The following is a 15,682-nucleotide window of genomic DNA, read 5'->3' on the forward strand; positions in this document are numbered from 1 at the left end:
CAGATGACAACCAAACAGCATGTCCATTCTGCTCCCGTTCTATTTCTGTGTCAGACACTTCTCAATCTGAGCATGTCAGTGGCAAAGACAAGCAATTTTGGTGGACGTACGTCGACGGTGAGGAAATTACATCGCACCTCGTTTGTGTGGCTGCCAGCTGCAGCGCTCTCGCTCAACACTGGAGCAATTTCAAAAAAATTTCCCATTAGTCACTTTGACACAAAAAACATGGAAAAAGTAGGGTTCAGGTTTAAAAGTACCGAAGTTTCCCTTTAAATCTTGTTTCATACAATGCACACAAACGGACAAAGAAAACGTGTTTGAGCGCTTTGAAAAGTTACTGTGGATGTTGTGATGTGTTGTTCAATGAAAGATGAAACTCAGAGTGTTGTTCCTTTCATTTAAGAGTTCAGAGGTCAGGGGACTTTCACCCTCTAGGTGCTCTGTTTGAGTTTTTCAGATATCACGATAGTTATCTTTAGTGAGCAGTTGTCTTTTTAGGAGTCTAGTGCAGGGTCATGGATCAGAAGTGAAGAGTCACCTCTCAGGTCTGATGGATGAGGGTTCAGTGAGCGGGTGGAGTCGGTAGAAGATCTTCATAAGAATAGAAGTACAAGCATGCGTCTGAGGACGAGATGGATCCTCTCAGAGTCTCAAACACACTTACACACAGATTTGGGATGCTCCCCCAGACAGTCGTTGTTGCAGAGTGGGACCTCTCTGTGCTTGAAATTGCCTTTTTATTGCTCTGCGTTGTCTAGGAAAACAAGTCTTTAGGCTGCACTGTTCATCATTAAGGCTTTTCTGTTAACAGCTTATAGAATGTCATCAGACGGCCCAAACTGCACCCACAACATCGTGAAAGTTGAAAATCTTTAGGTTTGGCGCCGGGTTGTGCTGTGTCAATGAATTGGCCCATTTGAGTGACACACCTTTGGTAGACCCATTTGATCATTGATTGGCCACCGCAGCGTGACGCCAGGTTGCGTTTCTCCATAAGTTGATTTACTTCCTCCCGACATTCAAATGGAAGATCTGCCGTTTTCACTGCAATGCACTGATCTGGTGTGAATGCTGCCTTGGAGGGTTATGTAAATTAATCATAGTGCATAACGTTTTGTAGGTATAAGTTCAGTGTATAACAGTGAATGACAGCCTGTGTCTACACATCTGTCATGTTGTAGCCAGCAGCTAATGTAGCCATGCTTACTAGGACAAAAGCCTGAGTATTAGAGGTGTAACAAAACACGTATTGAACCGTTCAGTACGAGGCTCGTGGTTCTGGTACGCATTACGAATCAAACAGTACGTTTGAATAATACTAGTGCATTTTGGAAAATGCAGCAGTTTAAATTGTGGGAAATATAATGATCTCTCGGTGGAGCCACTGTGCTCAACCTGGCAACCCGCCACAGCGATTGTTATATTTACAGTATGAGACTCTACTCTGGAGTGTTAAACCAGTGACACCACTCCTTCACGAGGCCATTTCTCCAGACCATAACTCCTGCTTTGTTAAAGGAAACAAAAGCCCAAACAGAGAGTCAAATGTCCGACGCAGACGGCCGGACGTCACGGACGACACAAAGCAACCTGGCTGTAACGACACAAGTAGGCCGACGTCATTAATCTAGCGTCTCAGAAAGCAGCGGCAGAGCAGCGGATCTGTCGCCTCCTCCAGACATCAGAGAGAGAGAGACCGTCGTTCACTGAAGCACAACAGAATGAATCCATCAGTGTTCAAAGTAAAAAAAAGAACAAACTTTACGATGGCATTTCTGCTTTTTTGCCGTACCGAACCGTGGCACCGCTGTGTCGCATTGAACCGAACCGAACTGTTACACCCCCACTGAGTAGGCATGAATTTAACCAGTTTTTACAAAGTACAGGCAAAAGTGTTTATACCTGTTCCAAATGTTTACATTCAACAACGTCATAGAGAGGAACAAGATGATTGAAAGATGAAAAACAAAGATTTTTACACGTCCAAAGATCCAACCGATCTCTGCATGAAGGGATCCGTTTGTTGTCGGCACATCCACGGAATACAATGCAAAGTTAATGCTTTCCAGAACAACTGATAAACATGAACTGGTTCTTCGAGTTCAGGAAGAGAAGAAATAAAACGTACAATGAAATTACAGCAAATTGCTTGTGTAGTGTAATCATTTTCACAGTGTTCGCCACACGTCTTTGTCTCAGAAACCCACTTTGGCTCTGTTCAACACAAGAGAGCACGGTCCACAGTCCGTGGAGGGGCTCAGAGCAGGAGTTTGAATCCAGCGGAAGAATGATGAGTTGTAATCTTCCCTGAGTCATGCAGTGGTAGTTGGCGAAAATTCACTGCTGCACCCTGCAACGTGTCCTCGCTCTGTTGTAGCCTATGAGAAGAAAAACACATTTGAAGCAATTTGAAAGTGCCTGAAGGGGGAGGGAAAGGCTGCAGCGGGCAACCAAACAAATACAGAGCAGGTGGCACTATGTCAGTGTAATGGGGGAACATGTGACACATGGATGGACAGTTCACTTATAGGATCTTTTGGATTTAAAAATGCAATTGTAGGCTGATGTGAATGGTGATATAAAGTGTTTAATGTAATATTTATCTCAACGTGCAAGGATTTATAATCAAAAAATACTGCAAGTTAACCTAGAAAACAGTAAATACTTTGTCTTAGATTTAAAACCTCGGGTTGGAGGACGTCGTTATCAGCAATAACCGCTGTATGAGTGTGATCAGCTAGCCAGTGGAGAAACATTCACATGACGAGTACTGAATGAAGTACTCTATTAGTATCGTCACTTTAAGGGTCCTGGTATTTGTCCTGGCGTCGTACACGTCTTAACGAGACCCAGCCCTAATTACTCCTTCCTGTCTATTTCCCTTCACACAGAGGCCTGATATCCTTGAATTCCAGTGACACCTACTACCTGGAGCCAATCAGTGGTGTTGATCCTCTCCACCATTCACTGTGGAGTGCAGAGGAACTGCCAATTAAAGGTGGACACTGTGGACACGGCCATCACACCACTCAGTCCAACCACATCTCCAACCTGCTCAGACAGTTTCATTCAAGGGTGAGTGTCGCACATTTCAACCACAATCACCAGGTTGTTTTCCTGATCTAGGGATAAGTAGTGCAGTGTGACAGGACTATCATCTTCTCTTTGACGCTTTAAAGGAACAGTCAACAAACTGGGAAATGCATGTTTGCTGTCTCGCTCAAACACAGACGAGAAGGTCAATAACAATTTCAACTCTGTGCATCCAAAGACAAACACGTGGATTTCCCAAAATATTGCTGTGTCCCAAAAACAACTAAAAAAAAAGATGACTACAGCAAAAATAGATTGTGTCTTGAAGCCTTGTAACAACTTTTTCTCAAAGGTTTCAATGTCATTCAGATGCAACGGAGATATTCCACTCAAGGCGACTTTCTTGGTGAACCAGGGTTCATTTGATAATGATGTTTCAATCACTATTCATCACATCAGACACCTGATGTCATGGACCTGATGCCCAGAGTCAAGTACCAAGACATCAGCTCTGGTAACAGCCTTGAGCGTGTGCCTGTTTGATGGGTTCCGATCGCTTTATGTCACCGTGTGACGATCTCACGCTAGCGCTCAGAGCCCAGGGAAGGAGGTTGAAAACATGTTGCTAGAAAACATCTAAAATGTCACAATTTAAGGAATCAACGAATGTGCCGTTCAAGTGAAGAACAACTGCTCTCTGCAGCAAACAATCCAGAGCAAAGTTGTGGCTAGTGAATTCAACTTTTAATTTGTTTAAGGAAGATTCTGTAACATTTGAAAAAATAATAATTACAGCCTGGCTTTAAACCAATCAAATAACACAACTCCAGAACTTTACTTGGACCAGTTCAAATAAACACCTAGAACCAATGCTACATTCACAGGGCGTCTTCCATCGCAAACACAAATCCAACGCAGAGAACGCCTCTACAACAACATCCTGTGTGCTCTAGTTTGATTTTCTAGTTTGATTTTCCTGTGAAGTGAAAAACGTTAGTCACCGTGTGAAGAAGGGAGTTCTTGGCAAAGAACGACGGGTTCAGAGACTCGTCCCCAAACGCTCCCAGACACACATCCACATGTCGATAACACAGTGACTGAAACAGAACTTATCAAGCTCAGCGCCACGGTCAGGTACACAGCTTAAAGATAGAGTTCACTCAAAAGCAATATGAATTCTATGTAGTACTCAACACCGGAAAAATAAAAGCATATCAGTGCAAGCAGACTTTGACAGAAGATGAACAAAAGACAGCAGAAAAAGGTTATAAAACATCTGGGGAACCTCAGAATTCCTCTGCAGCATTATTCAAGTGTCTGGTATCCAGTCTTGGCCGCATGGAAATCCAAACACAACAACATTCGTACAGCTTTTGCCAAACAAAGCCTTTCCTGTGAAGGAATTTTGTTTTGCACAAATTCCTACAAGGGAGGATGATCTGAAAATGCTCCCATGAATGTGAGTACTCTGTACAGTGTTCTTTTGAGTGTTCCTTCCTCTGCACTCTACCAAACAGCCCAGTGCTCAGTGCGTCTGGGATCTTCACAAGTCATCACAACCGTTGTGATTCATTCACTTCCTCTTAAGTGATGGACTGAGTCACGATGTTTGGATTTGGTTTATTACCCAAAAATCCCCAAGCACATGAGAACATTTGGCTCTGCAACTTTAATGATCTTTGTCGTATGCAAACACAATATTGAATAGGTCTCGGTGCTATTTCAGGGCGCAAAATTGCTCTCGCTCCACCTGGAAATGGAGGGAATTATGGCTTTGAATTAGCTTTTCAGGTCTGTGTAGGCCATGGCGATGAGTAAATTTCCTGTGCTTTTATAGAGAAGAAGAACTTAACACAAGTCTAATTTGCTCAACTGCAGCCATAGATGGTAAAAGGGCTCCTCAGTGGGCCCTTCTGCCTTCGTCTGTCTCCACTGCTGGGAGTCATTCTTTGGTTTTCCTTCTCATATTTCTTCCCATATTGATCATTTTCCAGTTTCCGTTCTCAATCGCTTTAAACTGTGAATCATCACCATCTTTCTCCACAGGCTTCTCAGCGCTCCACCAGGGCATCATCCTTTTCCCTTAGTCCTCTATCTTCCTCCCTCCTGCACCAGACCACTTGGCTCTCCCATTTCCCTCCACTGCCACCCATTAATCCTGGGTTGTTATGCAGAGATGCCAGCCACCAGCAGGCCCCAGACCGAGTCCCATGGCTTCCGCCCGCTATTTGCCTCTCAAGCAAACAATGCATCGCGTGGAAGCGTTGAATATGTGCCACTGATTCCCCGCCTATTGGTGTCGAGTCCAGAGCGGGCCGAGGCACCGGTCTCCCCGTAAATCAATGGGTTTTAATTACAGCAGAGCCTTTTTCTAATTGCTGCAATCAACTATTAGGAGGATGGAAACCTAATGATGGAGGCATATAAGGAGTCGTAAAGCTTTATAAACACAACAGCAAAGATGGCTGGGAGGCTGCTAGGCTTCTCACTCTTCATGTACCGCTTTCAGACTGTGCCGTAGCAATATTTGAACCAGTTTTGTAACTATACTGACACCACTACCTGCTCACCTGCATCACAATCGCACTGATGTCTTGTGCATAACCCTAACCCTACCCGCCTTTGTCTCTACTGTCAGGTTAAAAGGAACGCCTGGGGTACGACCAAGTACATGGAGCTGTACATAGTGGCTGACAGCACACTGGTAAGCTGACTGGTTCACCGACCCCATCCGACTCCACAGTAGAATTTTTTTCTGCGTTCATCGGCGCGAGTGCCACTTTGGTCCCCCGACGTCAGTCAGCCGTCAAATGACGCACCGGGACGGAAACAGGATCCACATCTTAAACTATTGTCTCATTCCAGCTGATGGAGCTCTTTCATACGGAGAGCTCTGAGCTGATGATAGTCACGGCGAGGCGGAAGCATGTGGAGACGAGGCGGAAGGATTTGTCTGCTTAATGGCACGTATTTAGCTGGAATCTAAAGGTGGAAGGGCTTTTAAATAGTCACTAAGCTGCAGTGATGACATGCTACGTCTTCATAAAACCCAGTTAGGGCTTTGTATTCTACATTAATGCCATGGTAACAGCACATAGTGACCAATAAGAGTGTGGTCCTCTCCTCCTGTAATTGGTATAATTATGATAATGTGACGGGGTAGAAGTGGTAGAGCAGGACCAGTTGGGTTATAGTTATGTTTTCATGGGTCATTAGTCTCCGCAGGGAATCGTCTCTCACATTTTATTTATTTTTCTGATCGCTGACCTCATCCATGGCACTAATACTCCCCCGTCTTCCCTGTCCTGCAGTTTAAACGGCAGAATAAGGACTATGAAAAGACCAAGACGAGGATAATGGAAATTGCCAATTATGTGGATAAGGTAAGGCTGATGGGTTCTCCTGTTGCAGACTGCAGTTCTCCATTCAACACGGTAATAGATTTGTTGTACAGTCGGTGCATATCTTGTCATCTATTACTAATCAACTCTAAAGTTTGTTGACGTTCCAAATAACTAATTATTGATTGAAAAGTGTACACGAATATCTACTGGTGTATGAAGCCTCATCAGGATTCAATCAAGGATGTCCTTCAATAGCTCTTAAGGGGAGATTGGGGGGGGGGAATTGCCTCGTTTAACCAGACTCTGTTTTGAGATCTCAAGACGAGACTGTGTGTGTGTGTGTGTGCAGCAACATATCTGTAGTTGTTTTGTTGTGTGTTTAGTTCTACAGGGCTCTGAACATCCGCGTGCCTCTCATCGGCCTGGAGGTTTGGACCGACAGGGATCAGTGTATCGTCACCGAGGAGCCGAACGCCACCCTCTGGTCCTTCCTCCAGTGGAGACAGAAGCTGAAGTCCCGCAAGAAACACGACAACGCCCAGCTGCTGACGTGAGCAATGGACACACTCACACACAATCACACCTAAGCTCCAGCGGCCATGTGACAAAGTTCAGACACAGATCTGCCCTTAAATACGAACAATGTGGTAACACATGTACTCTAAGTTGGAAGAAAATATAGTTAAAGCCCACTTTCTCACCTGCAGTCTGAAAGGAAAAAAAATTAAAAATAATTCTGGCTTTTGCTAACAAGTTTTCTATATCAACTTAAAAGGTCAATGCTGTGTTGAAAACTTAATTCTCTGCTCCCAAGTGTCAAAAAAAGAAAAAATCAGGTCTGAGAAACCTGTTGAATGTATTTCCTCATAAAACATTTGAAAAGCTGATTTTCAGCACGTTTTGTTTACATCTGTGTTTAGTAGCCAGCAGCTTATTTACTACCTTTTGTTGCCATGTTGCTGCATTTCATTTCATGGTTAGTGCCACCTGGAGATCAACGGAATAATGTGAAGCCGTGTGCCAGACTGTGTATTACACCACCGTGGTGTAAACAAAACAGGCAGCCACCTTTTTAAAGAAAATCCTCCACGGCGCCACTAGAGGCTAAAAGCTGTGTGTAAGGACATGTAGCTACTGTCGCTGTGTTAGTTTACTTTACAGTGCTGTAAAATCTGCTGTCAGGCAGGCAGGACGAAAACTAGGTTTTGTTTGCATTATTCTACTATCGGGGGTCGGGGGGGGTTAACAGAGATCCACAGAGACAGAGAGACAGAGAGACATGGGAGACGGGGAGTTTCCTGCACAGCAGCAAAAAGCCTTCACTTCACCTGCGCCAAACGCACCCAGGCACAAAAGCAGCCACCGTTCCTTTTCCCTTTACAAAAGACGTGGACTGCATGAATAGGATTCACCAAGAAATGCATGAGAAGCAACAAAAAGAAAGACATTTTTCATACAACCTTGGGCAGAATCAGGCTCTGGGTAGGCAGCCATCGACTTCAACTGTTCTGAGAGAAAGAGAGAGAGAGAGAGAGTTGCACAGCGACAACAATAATAGCACAACAGCTATGATAATATCAATAGGACTAATAACAATAATGATAGAAGCAAAAGCTATAATAGAATGACAACAGTAATAGCAATAATAGCAGAAATAATAAATATGACTTATTACTACAACTACTAATGACAGCAGCAACATTCTCAAGCAGAAAAAACCTTTAATGGGAGAAAAGAAAGAAGCCATGTTAGTACTTTACAGATGGGAGGGAGAGGTGAGAGAGAAGCTCAGTGTCTGCTAGGAACTCCCCAGCCCTAACTATAAACCTGAGCCAGCCCTACCTATAAACCTGAGCCAGCCCTCACTGTAAACCTGAGCCAGCCCTACCTATAAACCTGAGCCAGCCCTCACTGTAAACCTGAGCCAGCCCTACCTATAAACCTGAGCCAGCCCTACCTATAAACCTGAGCCAGCCCTCACTGTAAACCTGAGCCAGCCCTAACTATAAACCTGAGCCAGCCCTAACTATAAACCTGAGCCAGCCCTAACTATAAACCTGAGCCAGCCCTAACTATAAACCTGAGCCAGGCCTAACTATAAACCTGAGTCAGCCCTCACTATAAACCTGAGCCAGGCCTAACTATAAACCTGAGCCAGCCCTAACTATAAACCTGAGCCAGGCCTAACTATAAACCTGAGCCAGCCCTCACTATAAACCTGAGCCAGGCCTAACTATTAACCTGAGTCAGCCCTCACTATAAACCTGAGCCAGCCCTACCTATAAACCTGAGCCAGCCCTAACTATAAACCTGAGCCAGGCCTAACTATAAACCTGAGCCAGGCCTAACTATAAACCTGAGCCAGCCCTCACTATAAACCTGAGCCAGGCCTAACTATAAACCTGAGCCAGCCCTCACTATAAACCTGAGCCAGGCCTAACTATAAACCTGAGCCAGCCCTAACTATAAACCTGAGCCAGCCCTAACTATAAACCTGAGCCAGCCCTAACTATAAACCTGAGCCAGCCCTACCTATAAACCTGAGCCAGCCCTCACTGTAAACCTGAGCCAGCCCTACCTATAAACCTGAGCCAGCCCTACCTATAAACCTGAGCCAGCCCTCACTGTAAACCTGAGCCAGCCCTAACTATAAACCTGAGCCAGCCCTAACTATAAACCTGAGCCAGCCCTAACTATAAACCTGAGCCAGCCCTAACTATAAACCTGAGCCAGGCCTAACTATAAACCTGAGTCAGCCCTCACTATAAACCTGAGCCAGGCCTAACTATAAACCTGAGCCAGCCCTAACTATAAACCTGAGCCAGGCCTAACTATAAACCTGAGCCAGCCCTCACTATAAACCTGAGCCAGGCCTAACTATTAACTTGAGTCAGCCCTCACTATAAACCTGAGCCAGCCCTACCTATAAACCTGAGCCAGCCCTAACTATAAACCTGAGCCAGGCCTAACTATAAACCTGAGCCAGGCCTAACTATAAACCTGAGCCAGCCCTCACTATAAACCTGAGCCAGGCCTAACTATAAACCTGAGCCAGCCCTCACTATAAACCTGAGCCAGGCCTAACTATAAACCTGAGCCAGCCCTAACTATAAACCTGAGCCAGCCCTAACTAAGAGTTATCAAAGAGGAAAGTCTTCAATCTTAATTGTGGTGAGTGTGTCTGTCCCCCGCACTGAAACTGGAACCTGGTTCCACAGGAGAGGAGCTTGGTAGCTGAAGGCTCTTGTCCCCGTTCTACTTTTGGTGACTCAAGGAACCAGAAGTAACCCTGCATTGTGGGAGCGTAGTGCTCTAGTGGGTACCACAAGCTCTTTAAGATACCACGGCGCCAGACCACTGAGTGCTTTGTCAGCGAGGAGAAGGATTTTAAATTTTACTCTGGATTTCGCAAAGAGCCAGTGCAGAGAAACTAATAGCATCTCTTTTGCTTGTCAGTTCTGCCACCTGTTGCTGTGCTGCGGCAGGTTCAGGGAAACCCACTTCCTTATGTGACGTCATCTGATTGCTCTTGAAGAAATGCACAGCAGCACTGTGGCTGCACAGAGAACTGTTGACACTGACAGGGGCCTCCAGCTGTTGCTACAGCTGCCTACACTAGCCGCTTAACTGCTCATGCTTTACATTCTTATCTGTTACTGTAAACTGAATTCTCCATTTCAAGTTCTGACTTAACGTAACTATTTGGCTGCTGTAGATAAGACTCATACACCCTGCCCCTGCAGAAGAAACTGGCCCTCTGTTAACATTTGGAAACACTACGTTGTTACATTTGCAGAGAGCAGCAACTCTGTGTCTAATCCTGACAGTATATGTTCCTGACAATTCCCTAATATCACCAGAGGTGCAGTAACGAGCTTGAGGTGCATTTACTCCTCTACAGGTTCTTTAGTGTTTTGATTGTACTTTTCAGAGTAGTTTTAATGCAGAATATGTTTTACTTTGACTCAAGTTGAGTTCTAGAGAAAAAAAATCACTACTTTTACTCTTTTATATTTGGTTACATTCACTGCGCTACTTCTTATTTTAAGTATTCATGCATGCACCACAAAGAGACTGGTGGTCTGCAGATCCCGGGTCTGCTGGTGCTCTTTTATCCCACCTCAGCCACTCCCCTATCTGATCGTAGCGGAATGATGGCTGAAGCTACAGAGGGGACAAAGCATCCTAGGCCTCGCGTTTATCTTTTTCCACTGTTGGAACATGGCTCTCCGACAGCACTAGCAGTTTATATTAACAGACCACAGACTGCAGCAAGCCTGGATGTGATCTGTGGCTGTCTGTGAGGGAAACTGTTGACATAATAGACATGGTCCATGCACATCTGATTCAATGAGTTATTTGCCAAATGTTAATATAATATCGGAGACAACAAGCAAAGAATGTCATGTCTTTGCGTATTGGTGTACTTTTAATATTAGTAGAATATTAATAATATTCACAATAATCTGGTGTGTCTGTAGCAGATCGGATTGGTTGATGATGATGTGACATTTCATCACAAACTGACCATAAAGGCACCACTGGTCACCACTTTACTTTTGTCTTTGGAAGACAAATTAGTGGAAAATAGACAGGTATTTGCAGGTATTTTTTCTTTTACTTCCTAAGTTACTCGCTGCTCTAGACATTCTTCTTCTGACAAAGTCACAGTACTTGCTTACTTGCTATTTCTACCCACCTCCGACTCAACATTCTTCCAGTAGGAAGTAGCTGCTTTACTTTTTGTTTGGAGTGAGACCCGGCAGACGTTCTGCCCTCCTGATGTTAACACAGGTTAGTACACAGGTTCATAATCATCACTTTACCTCAGCGAACGAGGAATCTGATGAACTCCACATCCTCCCCGATGAGCCTCTGTGCCGCTCTGGTGACAGAAACACTCCCAGCTCTGGGGTTTGGTAATTTCATATTTTGTTAGTGTATAAATTGACAAATGATTAGTTAAACAGGGATTTTATTAAGCAAAAGATCTCGCTTCAGCCGGCTTTAATTGGGCCGAACAGCATCGCGGTTTGACTGCAGGCGTACACACACTAAATTGTTGGCCCCTTTTGCTCGATAATTAGATGTGCTGATACCAAAGGGCCTGTTTTGTTTTGATTCATCAGACAGGGCTTGATTTTGTTTTGGGATGCTAAGTGACAAGTTAACTGCCAGGAGACCACATAGTGAATTGGGGTTCTTCTCACGCCCTCTCCCACGTCTGGCTGAGTGATTTTACTTTATGTGTGTGTGTGTGTGTGTGTGTGTGTGTGTGTGTGTGTGCGGGTTGGTGTGGCTCCGATAGCGGTGTGATTTTCAAGGGGACCACTATTGGGATGGCACCGCTGGAGGGGATGTGCAGCCTGGAAAACTCTGGAGGCATCAACGTGGTATGTGAGAATACAATCTATCGTTTCCTCTCTGTGCTCTGTTACCTCATAAAAACTCACTCTGTCCCCGCAATATTTCCTCCCAGCTTGAATTCAACTTCTAGCGATTGTATCTATGATTCCGTGTGTGCAGAATGTCCTTGAAAATCTGGACTTCTGGTCTCCACTTCTTCATTTTAGCTTTAGGTTTTTATTTGGGGTCAAAGTTTACATTAGAACTGGTCGTAGGTGATGAAGCAGGGGTGAGAGGTTAAAGCTGCACTAATCAATACGTATTAGTGTATTAACATTTGAAGGTGTCAAAGCCACAGAGAATTATAACCCCACCCTTCAGTTCCCGTCAACCCAACTCAGCCTGTTAGCTTCTTTTAGCTCGTTGTTTTGGTTTTAGAGCCAGTTCTGGTTCAGTCCCGCGGCTCTCATCCGTCTGGTACCAGCAGCAGCATGCAGCTGTGTTCAGTTAAGAAGTTCTGATTAACCCACTGCACACTACCTAGATTCCATTTTATTTCCATATATGAACAAACATAAACCAAAGTTTGTGTAAATCTCTAGTGATCAGATAATTAGTATGCATAAGCAAATCAAAAACCCTGAAACAAATTCAAACCTCGAGAGGAAAATATGCCCAAAACTAATCAGCCCATGAAGTAGTATTCAAATGATCACTTTGAACATCGGCAACACAGCAAACATTTGTCAGTTTTAAGTTTTCACACCACAAGAAATGAGCACAGATGAGCATAATTTATTTTCTCATAATTACATTACTTTATTCTCGTAACACTATTACTGAAATAAAGACTTTACATAAATAAATTTACTCAAAATTCTGAAAAGAAAAATCTATACTATGAGGTTACTCTTGAACTTAATGCTAATAATCTAATGGACACCACTTAGGAAGATATTACAACATAGCAGTCCTCTGGTCCTCACTCACTGATCAAGAAACAGACGCACAGCGATGACAGCATTTGTATTGTTGTAATTAAGTATAAATATATAATATATTCTTATGAGAATACGTGAGTTTGCAACTTGTCTTCTGTAAATCTGACTTGTTGTAGTTGACTAAAATGTTCTGCAAACAGCAAACAATATGTTGCTACAAAAGTAAAGAAAAATATTGTGGCATCACAAGAAATTTGCAAATATGAAATTAATAAAGTTGTTGTTTGTACTACGAGTGTTGCTGAAGTTTCGACCTCCTATGTATCAATTTTGTTAAAATGTGCCAGTGGATTGTGTAAATAATGTTGAAAATAGCATAACACTAAATCGACACTAGACACATGTTGTATATTACCTTAAAACTTCAAAATGAAATAACTGTGACACTTCTTAATAAAGGTTCCTGAAACTAACAAAACCTACATGTTCCTAAAGTAAGACTCACTCAACTATTTCAAGAATTTTCTAGAAGCAGTTAGCACTAATTAGCATGATCTATGCTAGTTTTTTAATGCTAGCAGAACGTGCTACAATTAAAACTGATGAACACAAAAGTAATGAGTAAAAGGTTAACGCTAGGTGTTTAGTTAGTATCTAGTGAACTGTTACTTTACGTATGTTTGAACTTCAGACTGGCCAGCTGTTTCCCCCTTTCTTCCCATCTTTATGCTAAGCTAGGCTAACTAGGTCCTGAATCCAGCAGTGTATGTAACACACAGACATGATAATGATATACATAATCTTAACTCAATCAAAAAGGAAGTAAATATGAACATTTTCCAAAACGTCAAACCATTCCTTACCAAGCTACCTTACAACTTAATGATTCAGCAAAAGTTGATACAAATGTATGTGGCTGAGCAGTCCACCTGTTTCTTGTCAGCATTAAAAGCAGATCAAAGAAGACAAATCACCTTACCTACGAGTTATGTCATATTATTTCTGATAAGAATGATTCAATTATCCTAAAATAAGAAGTCTTTCATGGATTGCCCTTTTTTGCTGTGGAATGTATTGTTGTTTGTTTATACTCTGTCTTTACTGTCAGACTTGTTTACAGGCATCTCAATCGAGCTTTAATCTAGCCGAGTTGATTGGGTTTGTTTTCCTCTGGATAGAACCACAGCAAACTGCTTTAAACACGAGTAAAGGTTAAAACATTCTTAACATAGTCAGGAATAGCAATCTCTTTTTAAAGGAACCGTGAAGCAAAACGGCAGAACTTCAAGGACGGACACTGTTTCCTGCTGCAGGCGTCTTGTTTGGTGGAGGATTTAGACATTCACATCCTGTCTTGTTGCCCGCAGCTTTAAAAACATCCACTATGGTGTATCATCTAGCCCGTGTAGCTGCACGGCTTCATACACGAGTGCAGTGGGCTGAATGAACGCAGCCGGAGAGATCGATAGCTTTTCCGAGCTCGATTAGCTTCTAATGGGCTGTTAGCTCTCCTGCGTGCAGAGATGGTCCGTAGAATCCAAATGTCCCGTGGCTCACCAGAACCAGCACAGACTTCACTCGCGTTACCTCTGCGGTTTGGACCCCAGAGCGCTAAATAGCATGTGAAGGATTTCACTGCAGGATATCGGTGTTTCCAGACAGTTAAGGCGTCCCCGTTTCATACAGTATGCATAATTCAGAAGCAGAGCTAAGAGTGAATGACAGCTGTCAGCGGATCAAAGAGGAGCTAAATACATCTGAAGGCTGTGTGTTCATGCAGCTCTGCTCTTGTGAGTTTGACCTCTTTACCTTTGGAACGAGGACACGGTGACTGTTTCTCACTTCTACAGGAGTTTAGCTCCAGCTTTACATCGTGTAGCCTCTTCAAGCACAGGTACTCATCTTTGCGCTTTACTCTTTGGGGCCCTTGGGAGTCTAAATGATTCGACACTGAAAGAAAGTTTGTATCAAGTCAAGAAAGTCACATTTAAAAATCAATATGAAAACACAAAGAAACAACAGATAACACAAGAGTGTCCCTCCAGGTTCACTCTGAGGCAATTATTATGGTAATTTTATAATTGTAAAGTATTATAATAGTGTATGGCACATACACTAAATGAATAACCTGAAATAAACTGTGTACATAAATGTAGTTTCATAAATCCTTTGCCAAGGCTAACATGCATCTGGATGACAACTAGATGAGGCATCCCAATTAAAAAAATATAAATTAAAATGTGTTTAATGTTATTTATTTTGTTCCTTTTCTCCACTAATGTCTGATGAATCTACCTGTTTTCTTTTTTCTTTTGGTCAGTTGGAGGAATTTGACGTCTTAGATATGTCGATGTTTATTGTTGACAATACTGATGGAAAATCATTAAAAAAGAATATTTGCATATTTATCTTTACATTTGGGAAAATACACTTTTCTCCAAAATCTAGACAAATATTCTTCTTGGCCTTTATGATTTCGCTGTGTTGAGATTGCACATCGTTCTAAATAGATCTATGCTCGATAAAGTTACCACAACTTAATTACTGCGGCCTCACTAACACATACGCTGGAGGAGGAAGCTCATAAATTGCCGGCACAAATGCTCTCGTATGAAGTACTTCAAATCTGTACGTTTGCATTCATGCAGCCATCGGGGTCCACATGATGTGGACCGTCCTATAAAGTGAACCTCCCTCCATTTCACCCACAGGACCATTCGGAGCTGTCCATCGGCGCCGCGGCCACCATGGCCCACGAGATCGGCCACAACTTCGGCATGAGCCACGACCACGACGGCTGCTGTGTGGAGGCCACCGCCGAGCAGGGAGGCTGCGTGATGGCTGCCGCCACCGGGTGAGCCTCCAGCACTGCGTCGGGCTTCAGCACAAACCCGCTTCCACTCAGCTGTCGGCGCTAACAGCTTGACATATGAAAGGGAAAAAAACAACTTACGTATTAATGTGGCTGCCTCGAGGACTCGTCTTGTCACTAGAGATATTTGATTTCTCTCAGAT

General features: G+C 43.4%; 1 protein-coding gene across 1 annotated transcript in view; it reads left to right on the forward strand.

Annotated features, from left to right (window-relative positions):
• Positions 1 to 15,682, forward strand: part of adam19a (ADAM metallopeptidase domain 19a) — a 149,450-nt gene that overhangs the window by 102,553 nt on the left and 31,215 nt on the right. The window contains exons 6-11 of the mRNA XM_068713695.1: positions 2,895 to 3,078; positions 5,675 to 5,740; positions 6,348 to 6,419; positions 6,764 to 6,930; positions 11,689 to 11,773; positions 15,379 to 15,521. Coding sequence (XP_068569796.1) covers positions 2,895 to 3,078; positions 5,675 to 5,740; positions 6,348 to 6,419; positions 6,764 to 6,930; positions 11,689 to 11,773; positions 15,379 to 15,521 — 717 coding nt within the window. The remainder of the gene's footprint in view (positions 1 to 2,894; positions 3,079 to 5,674; positions 5,741 to 6,347; positions 6,420 to 6,763; positions 6,931 to 11,688; positions 11,774 to 15,378; positions 15,522 to 15,682) is intronic.

The sequence above is a fragment of the Cebidichthys violaceus genome, unplaced genomic scaffold (assembly GCF_023349555.1).
Source record: "Cebidichthys violaceus isolate CVI_PGR_0920_01 unplaced genomic scaffold, fCebVio1.0.p SCAF_19, whole genome shotgun sequence".
Lineage (NCBI taxonomy): Eukaryota > Metazoa > Chordata > Actinopteri > Perciformes > Stichaeidae > Cebidichthys > Cebidichthys violaceus.